The sequence below is a fragment of the Oenanthe melanoleuca genome, chromosome 1A (genome assembly GCF_029582105.1).
Source record: "Oenanthe melanoleuca isolate GR-GAL-2019-014 chromosome 1A, OMel1.0, whole genome shotgun sequence".
NCBI classification, from domain to species: Eukaryota; Metazoa; Chordata; class Aves; order Passeriformes; family Muscicapidae; genus Oenanthe; species Oenanthe melanoleuca.
The window spans coordinates 66,667,018-66,687,716 of NC_079334.1; the positions used below are offsets into that span (position 1 = coordinate 66,667,018).

At 50.0% G+C, this 20,699-nt stretch overlaps 1 protein-coding gene across 1 annotated transcript in view; it reads right to left on the reverse strand.

Annotated features, from left to right (window-relative positions):
- LOC130248362 (mucin-2-like) overlaps positions 1–20,699 on the reverse strand; it is a 67,834-nt gene that overhangs the window by 31,900 nt on the left and 15,235 nt on the right. The window contains exons 2-4 of the mRNA XM_056482069.1: positions 8,078–8,995; positions 4,672–4,835; positions 4,125–4,186 (exon numbers count right to left, since the gene is read on the reverse strand). Of these exons, the coding sequence (XP_056338044.1) occupies positions 4,125–4,186; positions 4,672–4,835; positions 8,078–8,995 (1,144 nt within the window). The remainder of the gene's footprint in view (positions 1–4,124; positions 4,187–4,671; positions 4,836–8,077; positions 8,996–20,699) is intronic.

Below are 20,699 nucleotides of genomic sequence, written 5' to 3' on the forward strand. Positions count from 1 at the left end.
GGGTTGAGCTTGATGATCCCTTTTCCAACCTAAATCATTCCATGATTCCTGACCCTCCCAGGTCCTATATGAGAGATGCTGTATATACAGCTCCTGTGTGCACAAGGTGATCCTGTGTGTAAAAGTCCTTAATCCCTGCTGGAATGAGGCCCCTGCCTGCTCCATCATCCCAAACTTTCCCCTCCCATCTGCACGGCAGGGACGGAGCTGCCCGGCCCAGGGACGCAGCCAATCTCACCCCATCTTATCTAAATATTTGGGCAGCAGCGCTGGAGACAGGATGCCCTGGCCGGGGCGGGAGGCTGGCCCCGGACACGGGGCGAGGGTGAGCTCAGCACGGCGAGGCTCTGCTGTCCCTGTCCCTGTCCCTGTCCCTGTCCCTGTCCCTGTCCCTGTCCCTGTCCCTGTCCCTGTCCCTTGCCTGTCCTTTCGCTTCGCACCGCGACAATTCCGCGGGGGGGCTGTGCCACCCCTGGGAAAAGAGCTGGGTGGGAAATCTGCCCCAGCCCCAGGGCAGCAGTCCCTGGAAAGGGAATCCCCTGCTTCCCAGCAGGACAGGGAGGAGGGGGCGGTGGTTTTATCCCGTCTGGACGCTGGGCTGTGCTCCTACGCTTGGAATGTCCTGGGATTTGTCAGTCCCTGTCTGTGCAGCGCTTTCTGCTTGGCGGAGGAAGGGAGAGCCTCTGCTGCCTCCCTGCATCCTCCTTCCCCTGCTTTTGCCGCAGCTCAGCTTTCCCCAGCCCTCAATAAACTGTTTCTTCTCCTATCATCCCATGGGGAAAAGAAAAACAACAAAAACCAACCACCCTTTTTTTTGGGTGGGGTGGGAGGCTGAAAGCTCGCTGAGACCAATTCAGCGGCAGCTGGTTCGCAGTGCCTGAAGCCCTTCGGGGGGTGACCTGGAGGGGTTTGCCCCTTGCAGGGCTGGCGAGGGCAGGGTGAGGCTGCAGGGATGCTCCGGCAGCTCCCCCTCCGCCGCCCGCATTCCTTGGCCGCGGTTGACAGGCGCTGCCGAGCAGCTCGGATCCGGTTCCCACACTGGCGGGGACCTAAAACCAACATCCCCGAATGAGGTAACAGCACTTGAGTCAACAAAGCAGCCGGCCAGCTGCGCGGGGTGAGGGGGCACCGCCACCCTGCTGGGCGAGGGAGCCCCTCTGCTGCTCCAGGCACTGTCCTGGGTCCCCACGCCAGCGGGGTCACACGGCAATTCCAGTGCTGTGGGGTTTGCATCCCCCACTGCAGCAGGTTCTGCTGCTCCCCAGCACCCACTGACTCAGCTGCTTGGGCACATCTGGGCCAGGTGGGGACAGATGGAGGAGGAACCACTGGGAGGTGGGCACAGGGTTGTGTGGCTGAACCACAGCTCAGGCTACACCAACCACCTCTGCCATCGTCACTTCTTGCTTCACCTAACTCATTTTGGGGCTAGGATGAGGAGCATCCATCCATCCATCCATCCATCCATCCATCCATCCATCCATCCATCCATCCATCCCTTCCAAGGCAGGAGAAACCCAACTGAAAATACATCTGTGAGCCAGACCTTGGAAGAAGCCATGCTATAGAATGTGAGGTATTGAGCCAATAAACCTTATTAAAAAACTCGTTAAGATCCTGCTGTAATCAAAGGAATGAGAAGGAGAAGGTGGGGGAGCATGGATCAAACTGTTCAAAGCATCACCTGAAGATGAAGGATGCAAGGAACCAACCAGCCTGTAAAACACTTACAGTCCACAAAGTGGTACTAGCTGTACCTTTGGCTTTTTAAAAAGGATTTATAGTTTGAGTTCCTTTTTTTTTCTGAAGAACCTGAGGTGGTGGGATGAAAGATCTGCAGTTCCTGGGTCCAGCTGTTTGCTGGGGTCTCCCCATCACTGGTGCTGCCCCAGCAGCCCAGCTGTGAGCGGGGTGAGCAGCTCTGCAGTGACCTCTCCCCTGCCCCGTGTGATCCAGGCTTGTCCCCCTCCACTGATCCCCCCACACTGCCCTGGCTTCTTGCTGGGTCTGAATTGTCAGTACAATGCCCCCCTGCCTCTGGCTTGTTCTGGGATCAGGACTGGAGCTGTTTCTGGAACACTTCTCCTTATAGCACACACTTTCCTGTTTTCCCACGGCTTGCGAAACGCAAAGGATTTTTTCACTTTGCTGTCAGGGTTTGGCTACAGACGTGTTTACCGGGCCTACAAAGCAGGGAAACCAGATAGTGCCATTTCTCTGTTATCTGCTCAGCTTGGGAGGCACAGAATGGGCTGCAGCTTTCGGGAATACAAGGAGTGGGAAGGGAAGGGCGAGCGGGGGAGGCGCTTTGGCAGCCGGGAGGGCGATGGGGTGGGAGGATGCAGCCCATGGGAGGATGCAGCCCTGCAGCCTTTCTGTGGCTCTTTTGGGGCTGTGATTGGCATTTTGTGCTAACAATGCTCTGGGCTGTTATTACACCCAGAGGAATCCAAGGGAAGCAGGATAAGAGACTCCCTGGTTTGCCAGCTTCAAAGCTCCATGGCCTTAGAGCAGGCTATGATGCCAAGATGTGGTGTCTGCCCATCCTTCAGCTCACTGGTGCTTCCCAGTCTCACCATCCCTGCTTCCAAAAGCCTCCCAGTACAACCCACTGGAAGGACAGCAGTTCTGGAACATCACTGTGCCCAGAAGGAAGGGGAAAGCTTTAAGCACCAGCATGGTTCTGAGTCCTTTTAGGCACCAAAATTGGATTTTGTCAATCTGATTGACTATTTTTATATATTCAATACAAAATTTGATGAGAAGTTTTTCCAGCATGAAGCTGCAGCCATGTCCAGATATTATATGGGGAAAGAGATGGTCTCAGGAGAGACCATCCTGCTGGGGCTTCGTGGAGATAAGGTCCCTCCTTGGAATCACCCTCAGCATTCAGAGCAGCATCACTAAGGCAGGGCCATCACCCAGGCACAGGGAATTTCAAGAGCTGCTCTGGTCAGTAGCTGCATTCACAATGAGTCTGAAGGGGTTTTGTGAGCACAGTGTGGCTGCACTTGGAGAGTCCCTTCCAACTTGGCTGATTCTGTGATTCACTTAGGACAGGTGACAGGACAAAGGGGAACAGTTTTAATTTAAAAAAGAGAGATTTAGATTAGATACTAGGAAGAAATTCTTTACTGTGAGGATGGTGAGACACGGGAACAAGTTGTCCAGAGCAGCTGAATCTGCCCCATCCCTGCAAGTGTCCAAGGCCAGGCTGGTCAGAACTGGGAGCAATCTGGTCTAGTGGAAGGTGTCCCTGCCCAGGCTGTGAAGTGCCAATTTTCCACTGCTTACACTGCCAGAAACCAGAGCATTATCATGCCAGAATCCACCCCTGAGTCCTACCCACAGTCACCCTGTCAGGACCTCACCAGCCTTTAATGGTGTCTCTTCCTCTTTATCACCAACTTAAAACTTCTTCCTGTTTGGAACTTACCAGTATAGTGCATTTTCCCTATTGCAGGAAGCTCACAGCTTCCACCAGAACCATTCTGAGGGTGGGTATCCCTCAGTAACACCAGCAGACAGTGCCCACCCACCAGAAAAGGTCTTGGTCTGTGGTTGGGCTTGCCTGCCCCCAGCCTTCCCACCACATTTTACTGCTCCCTGGTCTTGTAGAGGGTCTGAAACAAGTGAAATGGAGTTTTTTCCTCACTTTAGGGTTCTATGAGAGCACTGAGGAGCACAGTGAGTCCCAGATTCCAGGCTCCTCTGCATTCTGACCCCAGTGTGAGGTACAAGATCTCACAAGTGCACAATAACTATGGAGGAACACCTCATTTTGTTCTTGGGTTTTGGGACAAAATTCCCTCAATTTAGGCAAAAAGCTTCCCTGCTAGCATAGGGAAAGATTTGCCCTTTAAAATTTTCTATTTGTCTTTCTGTAAGACCTAGGTGGACTCAGCTGGTCCTTCTACTTAGAGAAGACAACACCGGCCCCTTCTGCCACATGGTGACACTGCTGAACATGGGTTTGCATTCACCATTTTACATTGGTGGCATCTTTGGTGAAATTCCCTCATTTCTGAGCATTTTCTCACATGCTCAGAACACCCCAGGTTAAAATCTGAACCTCCAACAGCTGCTAGTTGTCCGTGGAAGTCAAAAAGGTGGTACTTACACAGGTTCTGGGTTCCTTCAGCTGAATGGTGGGCCTGGTATACTGCACCTGGTCCTCACAGATGAGCTGGAAAGGCAGAGGAAAAGCAACTCTCAGTGGTGGACAAAGGCTGGAAGGACAGCTGGTCACCAATCCAACAGCCCATCACTTGTTTCCTGGTAAAGAGCCTGACCCCCTCCTGGCTGCACCCGCCTGGGGAGCTCTGCAGAGCCACAAGGTGCCCCCTGAGCCTCCTTTTCTCCAGGCTGAGCCCCTTTCCAGCTCCCCCAGACACTCCTGGTGCTCCAGACCCTCCCCTGGATGGGCTCCCCTTCACCTCCATCCTCATTGTCTCTTCTCTGGAAAGCCCCAGGAGAAAGGGATGGGAGTAAATGACCTCTGGAGGTCCTTTCCAACCCAAACAGTTCTACAGCCCAGAGTTATTTTGCTGGCAGATCTCTCTCTCTCTGACACAGAAACAGCAAGAAGAGCCACAGACTCCAAGTGCACATGGGATGGAAGCTAAATTAACACCCCTGAGATGTGCCCACCTTCCCATTTGGAGCCATTACCTTGTTGGGGAGAGAAATGTTGGGGTGCTGGAGGCCAGAACTGCAGCTCTCTGCCGGGTCTGCCTGGTCCCCCGAGGCTGGAGCTGGTGGCTGGGCACTGTCAGGGCTCTGGGAGGCACTGGTGGGTTTGGCTGATGCAGATCCAACACCGTGGGTGCTCTGGTCTGGCTCCCCAGTATGCACCAAAAAACAAGCAGACAGACACTGACACAGTATAGAGGATACAGCTGGCACAGCTCTGTTAGAGGTCACTTCAAAATCAGTTTTCATCTCTAGCCCTTCCTTGAAGCTCATTGTGCCAAAGGCTGGAGAGGCTTTAGATTGCTTCTTCAATTTTATATTTTTTTTAAATTAACTTTGATGTGGAAAGAATCTGATTACTGATTTTATTTTCTGAGGCTGAAACTCATCAGAGTTCTGGAGAGAGGAGCCAAAGGCCATTGCATGGCTGTGTGTGGGTAGCTGAGTAATCACTTGGAAGTATGGGGTGACCCTCCTTTCATTTATCTGGGGTGTTTTCCATGGAGATTTCCTCAACAGACACAGACCTGGCTGTCCAGGATCTGCCACCCACCTCTGCTGGGAGGGGATGAAATGCCATAACCTCTGCTGACTGCACCTCCATGGAAAAACTCCAGGGTGACAAGCTTAGAAGTGGTGCCTGGTTCTACAGGAGACAGCCTGGGGTGTCCTGCCTGGTATTCCAGCAGGGCACTGTCTAGGGTTGCAAAGCAGGATGTGCCCAGCAATGTGTGTTCTGTCCCATCTGTTAAACCAGCTGGGGCAGTGCCCCTGATCTCCTGGCACACATTATCTGCTCATGGGCCATCTTTAAACCAGCTGGGCAATCATCTTTATCTTCCCACAGCCCATCCTCCCTCCAGGAGATATCTCCTGTTCATGGCCAGTGAGTCCCAGGGCATGACTGATAAAATTCCATCATCCCACTGGGAGATGCTCCAGCCAGGGGAGGAGCCAAGCCTTTCCTACCCAGATAAAAACTGACATTTGGGACACCAAGGAACCTTCTTCCCACTGCATTCCAGAGGAAAACCAGACCTTTGCACATCATCCCTGCACCTTCAGAGGAAACTGCACCTTCTCCAGGAGCACTGCTCCAGCTGAACCACATCTGCCCCTGCAGGAGGATGCAGCCACCATTGAATGGGACTGTGCCAACACCCTGACTGACTGACGGGTGTCAGCTTGGATTCTGACTCTGGCAGGGGTTGGGATTGTTCTTTGTAATACTGCATTTCTATTTTAATTTTCCTAGTAAAGAACTGTTATTCCTAATTCCCATATCTTTGCCTGAGAGTTCCTTAATTTCAAAATGATAATAATAATTTGTAGGGAGGGAGTTTACATTCTCCATTTCAAAGAGAAACTTCTGCCTTTATTGGCAGACACCTGTCCTTCAAAGCAGGACAGGCACAAGCCCGAAATCTACCAGCTCCATTCAGGTGTCTCTAACACCTGAGGTCTCTTTTGAGGGCTTGGTTGGGTTCTGTAGCATCTCAGAATTGATTGTGCAGTGGGAGTAGGGCAAGGAGCAGCCTCCTGCCTCCCCAGATCCCTTTGAAGACGTGGATCTTCATCCCTGCCTTCCTAATTGATCCTTAAGTGGTGACAAGGAGAATTAAAATGCCACAGGATGTTCACAGGCTGTTTGCTCTTGGGACTCCTGCTTCTTCCACAGAAAAGATGAGGGATATTTCTCTCCCAGACACATTCTGAAGGCTCCAGGAGAGAATTAATTCCAAAGCCATCTGTTTCTCATGCATTCTGCCAGCTATTTATTAAATATAAAGGGTTTTTTAGACCTCTTCAGGCTTAATGCTCGAGGCCCAAATTGAATTAACATAATTTTATATATCACCCTTCAGTGGAGAACAGTCCTGTGGAGCAGGAGGGGAAAAAAAGTAAAAAGAAACATCCATCATGAAAATATCTATTTCACCTCATTCCTGCCCACACATGAAAACAGAACTTGGGGGAAGCCACTTGCAATAAAACCCTGGCCCATTTAGTGATGCCAGAAGCTGGGAGGCTGAGGGGGATGGAGATGATTTTTGAGTGGCTTCTGTATTCCAGGTAACTGAAAATTGGGTCAAGAAGAGCATTTTCCAGGAGAAGATAATGAAGGGCTCCAGTGTGATCACAGCTTTTATTCAGAGCCAGATGTGAGCTGAACCCACAAACCCAGCCAAGTCTGGAAGGCTCCATGGAGCCCTCACAGTCCCACAGGGTGGTGACTTCCCTGTAGATGCTACCAGACAAAATGCCAGTTTGGGAGGTTGAGCTGTGCCTCACCAGGACACCTGGGAGCTAACACAGCTGTAAAACCCCAGAGCTGAGAGAAAACACCTTAATGGTGTTCAGCAAGGTCCTAAACAGCACCTGGACACTCCTGATGCTGCTTGGGCAGCATCCAGCAGCTCAAGCACTGATGAATGTTCTACCAAAGTCAGACTCCTCAGGGGCTGCAAACTCAGATTTTAGCCACAAAATCTCCTTAGTCATCTAAAGCTCATTTTCTGTGCATGCTCAGACAGCCTTCCCTAAGCTGTCAGCTGCACCAGGGATCTTCCACAGAGTCTTGGGCTGCAACGCAGGATGTGCCCAGCAGTGTGTGTTCTGTCCTAATCTGTTAAACCAGCTGGGGCAGTGACCCTGATCTCCTGGCACACATTATCTGCTCATGGGCCATCTTTAAACCAGCTGGGCAATCATCTTTATCTTTCCCACAGCCCATCCTCCCTCCAGGAGATATCTCCTGTTCATGGTCAGTGAGTCCCAGGGCATGACTGATAAAATTCCATCATCCCACTGGGAGATGCTCCAGCCAGGGGAGGAGCCAAGCCTTTCCTACCCAGATAAAAACTGACATTTTGGACACCAAGGTACCTTCTTTCCACTGCATTCCAGAGGAAAACCAGACCTTTGCACATCATCCCTACACCTTCAGAGGAAACTGCACCTTCTCCAGGAGCACTGCTCCAGCTGAACCACATCTGCCCCTGCAGGAGGATGCAGCCACCATTGAATGGGACTGTGCCAACACCCTGACTGACTGACGGGTGTCAGCTTGGATTCTGACTCTGGCAGGGTTTGGGATTGTTCTTTGTAATACTGCATTTCTATTTTAATTTTTCCTAGTAAAGAACTGTTATTCCTATTCCCATATCTTTGCCTGAGAGCTCCTTAATTTCAAAATTATAATAATTTGGAGGGAGGGGGTTTACATTCTCCATTTCAAAGAGAAACTTCTGCCTTTCTTGGCAGACACCTGTCCTTCAAACCAGGACACAGCCCATAATGGTAGGAGGTGTTCAGGGTAGCCAGAGTAAGAGAAAGCACAGAAAGGCCTCCCCAGCACAAGAAACCAAGATTCCTGTGTTGTTACCTGCCCCAGGAGCTGGTGTGGGAGCTGCCTCTGTGTCTTTGCTTCCAGGTCGTGGTGTCGGGGTGGTGGAGAGGGATGGGGATCCATCCAGGGGGGCAACAGAAGTGTTGGTGCTTCCAGAACTGCTGGAAAGGGTTGTTTCCTGGACTGGAGAAGGAGGCTTGGTGGTACATTGGGAAGGAGGGACAACACAGTCCTTGGAGCTTTGGGGAGGGTCAGTCCTCGTTCCTGTGGTGCTCACAGTGGTGTTAGGCTGGTTTCCCTGAGGCTGAGTGCCAGGAGAGGATGTGCCAACAGCCCCTGCAGCTCCTGGAGGATTGGTTGCATTAGGTCCAATGGGCTGTGCACCAGCAGTGGTCCCCAAGCTTCCCAAAACGGCTGCTGTGCTGCTGGGCTGCTGGGAAACCGTGGAGCCTGCAGAAGTGGTGGTTCTGGGGCTCGTGGGGCTGTGTGAGGAGCTGTCCTGCACAGAGGTGAGGGCTGGGGTGGTGGTGGCAGGCTGGGAGATCCCCAGGGATGGGAGGGTACTCCCTGTCACCGCGACAGCAGACTTGGCCACGGGGGACAGTGACACTCCTGAGCTGGTCATGGTGGTGCTGCTTTGGGTCGTGGTGGTTGCCAGCACAGTGGGCTGAGCATCTCCTGCCTCGGGGGTGGTGGTGGTGGTGGTGGTTGTGACTGTGGTAGATGCAGGGGTGGCTGGCGGCGATTCCGTCGTGGTTGCAGGCGAGGTCGTCGTGGTGGTTTCTGTGGTCGTGGTGGTCGTTGTGGTCGTGGGGGTTTCTGTTGTTGTGGGGGTTTCTGTGGTCGTGGTGGTTGCTGTGCGTGGGGTGGTTGCTGTGGTTGTGGTGGTTGCTGGGGCGGTGATCAGGTTTGGATCTGGGTTTTCGGGCTGCACCTCATCCTGAGAGCTGACACCTGGGGAAATGCAAAAATGCCAAGGTAAACTCTGAGCTAAGGAAACTGCCCTTGGTTTCCCTCAGAAAAGGTGTAAACACTGACAAAAACCACGAGTCATTCACTCAGGGCTTGCCTTGTGCTCTCCAAAGCCACATCAAATTCCATGTTCTGGTATCACAGTGCCCAGCAGTGACACCAGATGGGAGGTCCACCAGCTTCCATGCAAAGCCCCACAAGTGGTTCCCAAAATAAAGCAGATGCAGCCCTTGTAAGGGGACAGCCAAGGGATGCACTGACTGCAGGTGTCCATCCCTGTTAGGAGGGTCTCCCCTAACACACCCCTGAAGGGACACGGTGGCACAGAACCACACAATCATTAAGGTTGGAAAGGACCTCCAAGATCATTAAGCCCAAACAATTACCTCACATTGTGGCATGCAAAGAGATCTGTGTCTGGTTTCTGAAGAATACTTCAAACTTTCAAATGATGAAGCTGTTCCTCAGTGGGGGATGCAGCTGAAGGACAGCTCACCTGACAGAGAGAACTCTCCCACAGCAGAGAGCTCTGCAATGTGCTGCAATGCCAAAATGGGGCATTTTCACTGCTAAACTAAAAACATGGGTCTATTCTTCTCTTTGTAATCAACAGGAGCTCCATCAATGGCCATGAGGATTTCCCCACGTGGTGACCAAAAGTTCTTGCTCAAATTCACCCCTGGAAAAGTTTGATCCATTTTTCACCTTTCAAGACACATGGGCTGAGCCCCATTATCCATGGATCCCTCTGGAGTCAAGGCAACAGCCTGATTTGGGGAGAAGGTTCTTCCATTTGGGGACTGTGCAGAAGAACTGCTATGATTTTTTTTTCCCCATGAAGCACTCATATATTACTTCCAACCCCCCAAAACAGGAGTCACACTTCCAAGGATTGATTTTGTGCTGCTCTCCAGAGATCTGCCTTGCTCCTCACACAGGCACAAAAAAACCAAACCAAACCAAACCAAACCAAAACAAAAAAAAAAAAAAAATCTGGGGAGTGGGATTTGGGATGGGGAGGCTGTAAAAAATTTGAGTTCCTGTGGGAACTGCCTAGAGACAGAGTTTGGAGGAGGCAGAGGAGCTACAGCTGATGTCTTTGGGGGAAAGGAAAGGAAAGGAAAGGAAAGGAAAGGAAAGGAAAGGAAAGGAAAGGAAAGGAAAGGAAAGGAAAGGAAAGGAAAGGAAAGGAAAGGAAAGGAAAGGAAAGGAAAGGAAAGGAAAGGAAAGGAAAGGAAAGGAAAGGAAAGGAAAGGAAAGGAAAGGAAAGGAAAGGAAAGGAAAGGAAAGGAAAGGAAAGGAAAGGAAAGGAAAGGAAAGGAAAGGAAAGGAAAGGAAAGGAAAGGAAAGGAAAGGAAAGGAAAGGAAAGGAATATAGAATATTTCAGTTGGAATGGACTTACACTGATCAGCTCATACAACTGCCTGGCCATTTCAGGGGAATCATAGTACCACAGTTTGGGCTGGAAGTGACCTCAAAGATCATCTCATTCCACCCCCTGCCATGGGCAGGGACATCTCCCACCATCCTGGGGCGCTCCAAGCCCTGTCCAACCTGGCCTTGGACACTTGCAGGACTGGGCACCCACAGCTTATCTGGGCAACCTGTGCCAGGGTCTCACCACTCTCCCAGCCAGGAATTTCTTCCCAATATCCCATCCAACCCTGTTCTCTGCCACTTTAAAGCTGTCACCCCTTGTCATGTCACTCCATGCCTTTGTAAAAGCTCAGATCTCCTCCCAAACCACAGTTTCCCCACCAGGAGCAGCCACTCCTGGAAACACAATCAAGATGTGAGTGTAACTGAAAGTAGCAGCATGAATTATTTTAGGAAACACTTGGCTTGTGAGGAAACATTTCCATTACATCTGCAGGAAAAGGGCTTTTGTGGAGATAAGTTGTATTTCCTACAGGCTGACCACTGTCTGCAGGAGAAGAAGAGGCAAAGAGGTAAAACATCATCACAAGGTCCTGGCAGATAAACCCCAGGTGCTGAAGACAGGAGGGAGTTTTGATCTACCACCTCCTTAGCTGTGTTATCAATTTGTGTGGCTGGAATTGTCAGTGTTGGCTGCACCAAGCTGGGGAGAGACCAGGCATCCAGTGAGCCACAAAACAGGTTTGTCCCATAAATAGGGTGTGAAAGTTTGACAGGGGGCCTGACAACAAAAGAGGTACCAACAAATCCCCTAAAGGTAGAAACAACACAAAAGAGATGTAAAGAAATAAAGGTTTGGATGGGAGGAAGGAAGGAAAGAGGAAATCCCCCACTGCTCTCATTTCCTCTTCATGTCCTGACCTCATCCCAGAGGGGCAGAAATTAAAGACACCAAAGAGAGGTCAAAAAGACAATTCATTTCAAGTGAGTCCAAGAGAAGGGGACAGGACCATGCTTTGGCTCTAGGCCAGTCCTGGTGGTCAGCTGGGACCACCCTGTGATCCATGGAACCAGGATCACTGCCCCAGCACTTCCCTGCCCCATCTGGGGAGATACAGATAGGATTTTACCACTTTTAGCAAAAAAAATGAGAGCAAAAAGCCAAAGCAATGTTGTTCTGCTTATGGAGAGGTCTGGTAGGATCCTCCAGGCTTGTCCTGGCTGGAGTGGTAGCAGGGTCTTCCTAGGGGCACACAGAATGACACAGCCCCCCAAAAAATGGCTGGGAGAAGAATTAAGACTCAAGTTGGTGCCCAAAAATCTCATTAGTGTTTTATCTTTCTGTATCTCTGCATCCATTCCTAGTGTTCCTCTTCACTAAGGTCAAGAGATGTTAAAAAATCCACTTATTCTTCCTCATCAAGCCAGGACCAGTGAATTAAGTGGGATCATCATGGGCTGGACCTAGAGCATCAGTGGAGAGCAGCTGTGGCTACAGCTGGGTGAGATCCTCTCCCACAGAGGAGCAATAACATCCATCTCCACACTCCTCCTGCAGGTTTTTGGGCACCTTCCTGTCAGCAAAAATTACCTTTTTTATCCTGCTGCATTAAATTGTGAAAAAAAAACCCTGTTTTCTCACAGCTGCTGCACAAGGTGCTGCTGCAGTCACGGGGCTCAATACCTTCCTGCAGTTTTATTGCTCTGAGCTTAATGTTGTTGTTGTCCAGGGACAAAATTTAGAAAAATTGCAATTTTTTTTTTGGTGTCTTGCAGTATCACCACACACAGAAGACCTGGCTTAGGCAAACCCATTGCAAACTTAATTCCAAAGCAGAAACAACTACAGAACAAGCACTGCAGTCCCAGGAGTCATTTTTTTCCTTCCACACATACTGTATCTCTTTTAAATGCCAGAAAATGTGGGTGTTTTTTTTAATCTCTTCCTCCCTTGCTGGCCACCTGTGCCAAATTTCAGTGGTGGACTTGGGGGTCATAACTGGTAATGAGCCCCTGTTTTCCTGGGCTGGTGGCCAGTATTGCCTGACCACTGTCCCCAACAGAAAAACGAGAAGATGTAGTTGAAGGAGGAGAAAACCCCTGGTAAGAACAGCCAGACAGGACAGGATTATGTCTGGGGCCCCTTCAGCATGAAAATCACTCACAAAAGATACAGTAAGTCCTTTTGCAGGGAACAAGTGATCCCTTCACGCTGTGAGCCCTGAGATAAAAGGATTTAATACATCTGTGAGAGAGGAGGAGGAGGATGGAGGAGAGATCCTCCAAGTTATCACTCCCCTTACCCAGAGCAGACCCCTCCCAAAAGAAAGCCCACTTGAATTTCAGCCAGAATCCCTCACCTTGCTGTCCAAAAAGCCATAAAAACCACCTGCCCCTGACCTTCCTGGCTGCATTTTGGCACGCTGAGGCGCTTCTTGGATTTCACTTTTCTGGACCGTCACCAACTGCACATTTTAGGGAAGACGAGAGCGATTTAGCAGCTACTTGGGGGTGTTTTTGACAGCAGTGGGTCTAAGGGTTGATGTGCACTTCTCCTCTTGCCTGTACCCCCCAGCAAACCCAAGCCTTGGCGCTGGGCGCTGGGTGGATCCGTGGGAGGAGGGCGCGAGCTCTCGGCGCATCAAACAGGAGGAAACCAGCGCTGCAAAAACATGATTTCATGTCCGGATACGTGTATCCCATGACCCTGCCTGAGATACAGTGTGGCTGGGATGGGCACAGCCAGGAGGGGACACGACTTTCCCTCATTGCTAATTACCCTGATGGGATCGGTTCAGTGCGTTTGGGAGGCTGGAAGTGCCCCTGTGGATGGGGTGGGGGGGGGATGGGGATGGGGTGGGGGTTCTCTGGTCAGGGGCTGGTGGGGTGTGAAGACTCACCCAAAATGTAGAAGGAAAAGTGAGCTGCCTTGTGCCAGCACAGCTCCTTGCAGTAGCAGTCACAGGCAAAACTTCGGGCTGATGTGCACCAGCTCTAACCACAGACTCATGGAACCACAGAATGGTTTGAACAGGATCTTCAAGGCTCTCTAGTCCATGGGCAGGGCACCTTCCACTATGCCAGGATGCTCCAAGCCTTGGCCTTGAACACTTCTAGGGATGGAGCAGCCACAGCTTCTCTGAGAACCTCACCACCCTCACAGGGAGAAATTTCCTACTAATACCTAATCTAATTTCCAACTAATATCTAATCTGAAGTGTCTCTCTTCCAGTTTAACCATGTCACAGAGTGATGCTCTGGTTGTAACCACAGTGCAGTGAGTATGTGGAATTTTGCAGGCTGGGGAAGGCACTCAGGGGAGAAGCTTTTTGGAAAGGTCAAGGCTTGGAGCACAAAGAGAGGATCAAACAGGCTCAAAATGCAAAGTGAAAGGACACGTCCTGTCCATCCTCCCACTGCCCACCCAAAGCAGTGATTCATTCCCTCTCCATGCAGCTCCTCTGGTTAATTCCCTCCCCAACAGCTTCCCGCTTCCTATTTTGGTAATGCCTCCCCTTGTGTCCCCCCATCCACCTTGTTGAAACAGCTCAGATATTGGCTGAAATTCTATTAATAGTGAGAAAAGGAAACTCCAAAGAATAACTTAGGAAATGGTGGGTGACACACCCCACGCCGGCGGGCTGAGCCCGGCTCAGAGCCTAAAGCCAGCCAGCTCCTGCTCCTCCCAAGGTGGGATGAGAAAGCCAAGGAGCCTGAGCAGCCCAGGGAAGGGGAAGGGATGTGAGCCAGGCCCTGAGGAAGTTCCTATTTTCCTCCCCTTTTGTGCAGCCTTTCCTGATTGAACAGGGGCAGCGGGTTGAGTTCATCAGAAGCAAAGCAGGGGCTGAGGCTCCGGGGGTGGCCTGTCCTAGGGGACAGCATTTGCCAAATGGAGTGAGGAAGCTCCTGGGCTTTTCTTTGCATTGCAAGAAGCTCCTGGGAGCAAGGAGGGTTTTGTCCCCCTGCTGCAATGCAGCCATGTCCATGGTGCAGCAGCCTGGTCAGTGCAGAGGACAGGAAATCTGTCACCTCCTTTTGAAACTGTGAGAGGGATCAGATTGGCAGAATATCACAGAGCAGTGTTATTTATCCTGGAATTAAGCTGGGCTACCAGAGCAAGTGGTTACTTCACAGGGTTTTTAACTTCGCCTGTGCAGAGGCTCTTTCCCTTCCATCATCCCCCAAACAGGGTCTTCCTGAGCTGCCTGTGAAGATTTTAGTGAGGGATGTGGTACAAGGATGGATTACACACCACCCTGGCACTCTCCATGTCTTAAGATGCTTTCCTAATGAGCATCACCCAACCCCTTTGCTGCCAGCCTCACCATCAGCTTTATGAAATGGCTTCACCCAGGCCAAAGAACAGCTTGGCTTCCTGGGTTAGAGGATGGGGAAAGGTCCAACAGCAGCTGCCAGAGCTTTTGCCCTCTAATCCATCAGTCCAGTCACCCAGTGCAGACATATCCTCTCCAAACCCCTGCCAGAATAATAACTGCTGAAGAACAGTTTTGATAGAATTGCTCTGCAAAATGTTAAAGATGAGACCTAATGGCTGGGTATAATTAGTGATGCAATAACACCTGGGGAGGGGCTGCATCAAAGAAGTGTGGGCAGCAGGTCAGGGGAGGGGATTCTTGGCTGTGAGGGGGGTGAGATCCTGGCACAGATTGTCCAGAGAAGTTGTGGCTGCCCCTGGAAATGTCCAAGGCCAGGTTGGATGGGGCTTGGAGCAACCTGGGACAGTGGAAGGTGTTCCTGCCCATTGCAGGGGGGTAAGAATGAGATGATCTTTAAGATTCTTCCTAAACCAAACCATTCCATGGTTCTATGAAATGAGTGTGCCTGAACTCTGATTTAAAGCCACTGGGCTTATTGTCAGCAGGGAATCTCCTTTTCCCTGCTGTGAAGAGATTGTTGAAAAAACTCTTCAAATTGGTGCTGTTTATATTGTGCATGGAAGTGACAGTGATAATGCTGACAAGTGCCCTCTTCTCTGCTGCCAGATTGAAGGAATCTGCAGCCACAGCCTCTGCCCTGAAAACCCTTCCCAATAAACCCTTACTGTCTGAGCTTGGAGCAGGGCAGGAGGAAATGGATTTACTTCAGTCCCCAAGCAGTTTTGCCTCGTTTCCAGATGGAGAGGAGCATCCAGGTCTTCCTACTCCACTGCCAGCCTGGAGATACCCCTCAGCAGGAGATCTGGGGTGAGTCCTCACAGCAGTTTAGCATCATCTTGAGGACTCCTAGTCTGCAGCATTTTGCAGTGAGTCACATTCCTGCAATAGCCAAAAGGCCACTCTGCTTCCAGAACTGGGAAAAATTCAACTTTTCCCTTTTTTACCAAGTACAAGTAACCCTGAAGCCCAAAAAGCAGGAGTTCAGGCAAACCTCACATGAGCTTTGGCTGCTTCACCCTCTCTGTTAGATCTGCCTGGCTTTATTTTGTTCACACAACAGCCTTTAAACCTCCTTGGTTTCAACCAAGAAACCCTCCCACAGCCTGATACACTTTTCCTGCCAGGACTGCAACACATGTCCCCAGAACCCAGGTTTTGATGAACCAGCATTTTCTGATTACAAACTTGCTTCATTAACAAATTCCCCATCAGCTCTTTCTGCAAGTGTTTGAGCCAGCTCAGCTCATCTGCTGTTTCATTTGGAAGCACGACAAATATTAAAAATAATCATCACAATGCACACCTCCCCATACTCCTCTTTTCCTGCAGCCCTGACTTCTCCTCTTTGCTGCCTTGGTCCCTCTGAATATCACATTTAGGGAGGCAGAAACGGGTTAATTTGCTGCACTAATTAATGACCAGACAGTGGATTTGAGGGAGCAGGAATATCTGTGTTCCTCTCTCCCACCTTTTCAAAAACATTGTTGTTGAATTGTCCTTCATGCCACGCTTGGACCTCTCCTGAATTTCTCCTCAGAGTCTGGGATTTACCAGAAATTTGTGATCAGTGGCATTTTTCACTCAAGTGGACCCAACTGGTCCATCCCAGGCTGTTCTGCATCCCATGGCCAGCTCCAGAGGTGAGGAATGCCAGCAGTGGGAAGTCCAGCCTCTCTTATGGATAAACATAGGACATCCTATTTAGGATTGTGTCTCCACAACTCTTCTCATGGAAAATCTGTGGCTATTAAAAAGTGAAGGGAAAGACAAAAAAAACATCAGAAGGGGACAGGAAGACCACTGTGGAAAATGAAAGCTCTGAAATCCTTCACAGGAGGTTGTCAAGGAGTCAAACAAACACAAACACATGTACCCACCTCTATCCATGCAACCCACAGGTATTTTTCACCACTAATCCTGGAGATAATCCTCTTTCCAACGGGTCAAACAGGGTATTTCCATCCCAAAAAACCTCATGGCATGAGCCTCCTGTCCCAGCCTGACCAGCCCTCCAAAACACAGAGTGTGGCCACACTCCTGTCCTCTCCTGGATCCTTCATCCCACTGGAGTGGAGCTGTCCCATGGTGACCCTGCTGCTTTGAAGGAGGATTTGTGGCCTGTATCAAGAGAGCATCAATCACCCATCCCTGGAGGACACAGTGTCTGGTGCATTTAGCCCTCAGACCCCTCTATTTCTGCAAAAGGACTTTGGAAGAAACTCAAGGTTTACACCGAGTAATGGGCCAGAAAATCTCTCTGGATCAAGGCAGAGCTCAGGTGCTTCTGTCCCAAAGCAGTGGTCATGAGTCAACACAACACTGAAAACTGCAGGAAAGCTGTAAGAATACAGAACTTTGTAATACACTGAATATCTGGGGTTTTCCTTCAATGCTGTAAGTCTTTAAGATGGGCTTCCAGGATTTTGTCTGTGAACATGAACACTAAAAAAGCATTTCCTTTTTATTTTTTAAGAAAAGGCAAATAGGCTAAAAGTGTAGATTTTTCTGAACTTGGACAGGAATCCCAGGTCCATGAGAAGAACATAAAGACTGGGGTTGTCAGATTGGGAATTCCACCTTGACCACATGAGGATCCCACCCAGCTCTGTCACCTCTCTCTGGGGTGGAAGAAGGGTTGAAGAACTTTACCACCTCTCCCCAGGGTTGAGGGCTGGGCCAGGAGTTTCCAGCACTAAGGAGCTGTGGAGCTGTCAGCAAGGTGGTGGGAAGGAGATTTTTGAAGAAGCCAACACCATAAACTACTTGTCCAAAGCATCAGCTTTGCCCTTGAGGGCTGAACTGTCCCATCCAACAGCCCCTCCTGGGGACCTGACCTCCTTTCTCCACCCTGCTGCTCACCAACAAGGGTGTCTGGGGACACAGACATTCATCAAGACGGAGAAAAGTCCCTCCCTGTGCTTCTCACCCCAGAAAGATGAATCAGCCCTTGCTGGATTTTCCTGGAGGACTTCACTCCAGACAGCTTGGGAAGGAGTTGAGGACATGAGCCCTCGAGACAGGAGCTGATTTTTACACAGCCTGATGGCTTGTCTGCACAGGGGCACTCAGAAAAAATGAATCTAAAATTAAAAGGAGGTATGATTTCAGAATGGATTTATCAAAGAGCACACAACCCACCAGGAGGCCACTCTTGTTCAGCTTTAAATCAGTCTTTATTTAATTTTTTCCCAAATGAAGTCTGTTAAATCAAATCAAAGTCTCCTCTGCTCTTTAACCTGACGAGGGAGAGCTGATGCACTTTAGGAAAGTTAATTCAGGAGAAATGTGGTGGTGGTCCCCACAAAACCAGCTCCTAAATGACCAAACATCAGGGGTGGGGCACACCTTCCTCCCCAGCTGAGGTTGGCCTTTCCTAATTCCTGGGCATGGAATGCTCTGATTGATGTCAGATTTGATGTCACATCATAGAATCATGATTAGTTTGGTTGGAACAGATGTTAAAAACCTTGTCCAACCCCCCTGCAATGAGCAGGGACATCTTCAACTAGTTCAGATTGCTCAGAGTCCCATCCAACTTTATCTTGAACATTTCCAGGGCTGGGTCATCCACAGCTTCACTGGACAAAATGTGCCAACATCTTATCACCCTTATCATCAAAAATATCTGCCTTGTGTCTAATCTAAATTGAACTTTGTTCAATTTAAAACCATCATCCCTCATTTTATTGCAACAGAGCCTGTTAAAAAGCTTGCCCCTATCTTTCTTCTAAGCTCCCTTAACTACAGAAAAGCCACAATCAGGTCTCCCTGGAACTCAGTTTTTTCAGTTTTTGCCACGGAGAAAGGAGGACCACAAGAAGGCAGAGCTTTCTCCAAGCTGTTGGGTGGCACAGGGGGATGAAACCCCTCTCCTTGCTCTCCTCTCCAGCTGGCTGGGTCCATATTTGGGTTCATGCTGAGCAAGGCAGGGATGGAGCTGGCCCTGAGCTACTCATCCTGCCAGCTGAACCTCTGCCAGCTGGCTGGCACCGGGGAAGAGTTGTCACATCCAATGTCACTCAAGTTGGGTGCTGTGCATCAGTCTAGACTTTATCCAGGGGCAATGAGGGCCACAGGGCTCCTGTGCAGCAGAGCTCCTCTGGGCTGGTTGTGTCACTTTTTGTGTCACTCTAATTTCTGCAGTGAGGAAGAGGAAGGGAGGAAATATTCCCTTTCTTGTAGCGGGGGCTCTTCATGAAGGAAAAGGATCTACCCCAAGGACAGACTGCTGGCTTCTCTGGGAGCCCACAGCCTGACAAAACCAGACCACAGAGATATTAAAGCTGGGATTAGCAGCAGGGATTTAATGCCCAAACTTGTGCCATCAAAACCGAGGATGCCATCCTCAGCTGGGGGCTGAAGCTGCAAGCCCAGCACACAGGAGATCCAAGCCACAGCCATAAACAAGAGGAGAGACCCTAAACCCAAAAGAATAAGATCTCAGCCTGGCCACAGGCTGCTCTGTACAGGGGACAAAAAGGAGCTGGGTGAGTGGGAGGTCAGTTTGTGCTGGAATCCAGCCCTGCTGTGGCACCACGACACTGTGCCCTGCTTCTTGCACCTCCCTTTCCTCCCCACCTCCCCTGGAGATTTACAGCAGGAATTGCCTCAGGCAGCCTCTGCCTGCTCCTGTCACCACTGCTGGTTTGCTGGGGAGCTTGCCAGTGCCCTGGCACGACTCTGTCCTAGGACAGAGCACAGAATGGACCAGCAGAAAGGAGATGGTGGGGACACGATAAGGCCAAGAGCCTCACCCTCCTTTGTGTGCCCTGCACCTCTGATGAGTCAAAAATCAGCCCAAACTTATGCCCTCCAGCCAGCAAATTTATTTTTAATCTTTTTGAGGTCATGAGTCCTGTTGCCTCCCCCAGCCCATCTCACACACCACCCACCACCAGGCCAGGCTGAGCCCAACGAGGATGACCTGAAATATCTTGAACTGGATAATCCTTGTGGGTCCCTTCCAGCTGGAGATACTCTGTGATTCTGGGATCTTTGGTTTATTGGCACTCTGAGGTGATGTGAAAGACACAGGCAAGCTGGCCACCTCCAAGGGGCACCCTCAAGCACCCCAGCCTCTCTAAGTAAAATTTTGGGTGATTCCTGGTTAAATATCACTCCCCAGTTCTGTCTGCTTTGCTCCCTTTCAAGCTATGCTGGAGACAGATTCCTCTACAGGCACATCTGGGACACCTGCAAATCCTCACTGACATAAAAGCTTCACTCACACCCCTCAAACCATGATTTTTGTAAAGATTGATGTCAGGATCCATCCCTCCACCACCATCAGTCCCCCATGACCTTGGCTAGCTGGGGTTACTGAGCCAGCAGCCCTGAGATTTCCTGCCAATGCCGTGAGGAGAGCTCCACATTTCCTTGGGATCCTTTGTGTATCTGTGCTATTTTGGGTCCCACCTTTTTTTTTTAAATTTTTTTCCCCCCTCCAGTTCCACACCCACATCTCCCTCAGGGTGGGGTCTTCCTAGATAATTGGGAAGCTCTATATATACACATGTGCATGCATGAGCACCTATATTTACACATATATTTATATATATATTTATATATCTGGGCCTGTGAGTGGCTGGACTTGGCAGGAGGCTCAGTGCTATTCTTTAGGTGGGGAGAGCCTCGGAAGGGAAGGACACAGCCAACCCTCCCTCTTATTCAAAACTATTTAAAGACTGTCTGGCACTGAGTTTCTTTCCCACCAAATAGCTCCAGTGACAATCTGGCTTTACAGGCCCGTGTAATCTGATCAGCTTCTATTGTTGGCAATTCTGTAATTGCCTCATTATTTAACTCTCCTGAAGTGGTCCATTTTACATGAAAAGAAATCCATTTTAGCTTTTTGTTTTGTTGTTTGTTTGTTTGTTTGTTTGTTTTATTTTGTTTTTCAGGACTTCAGTTT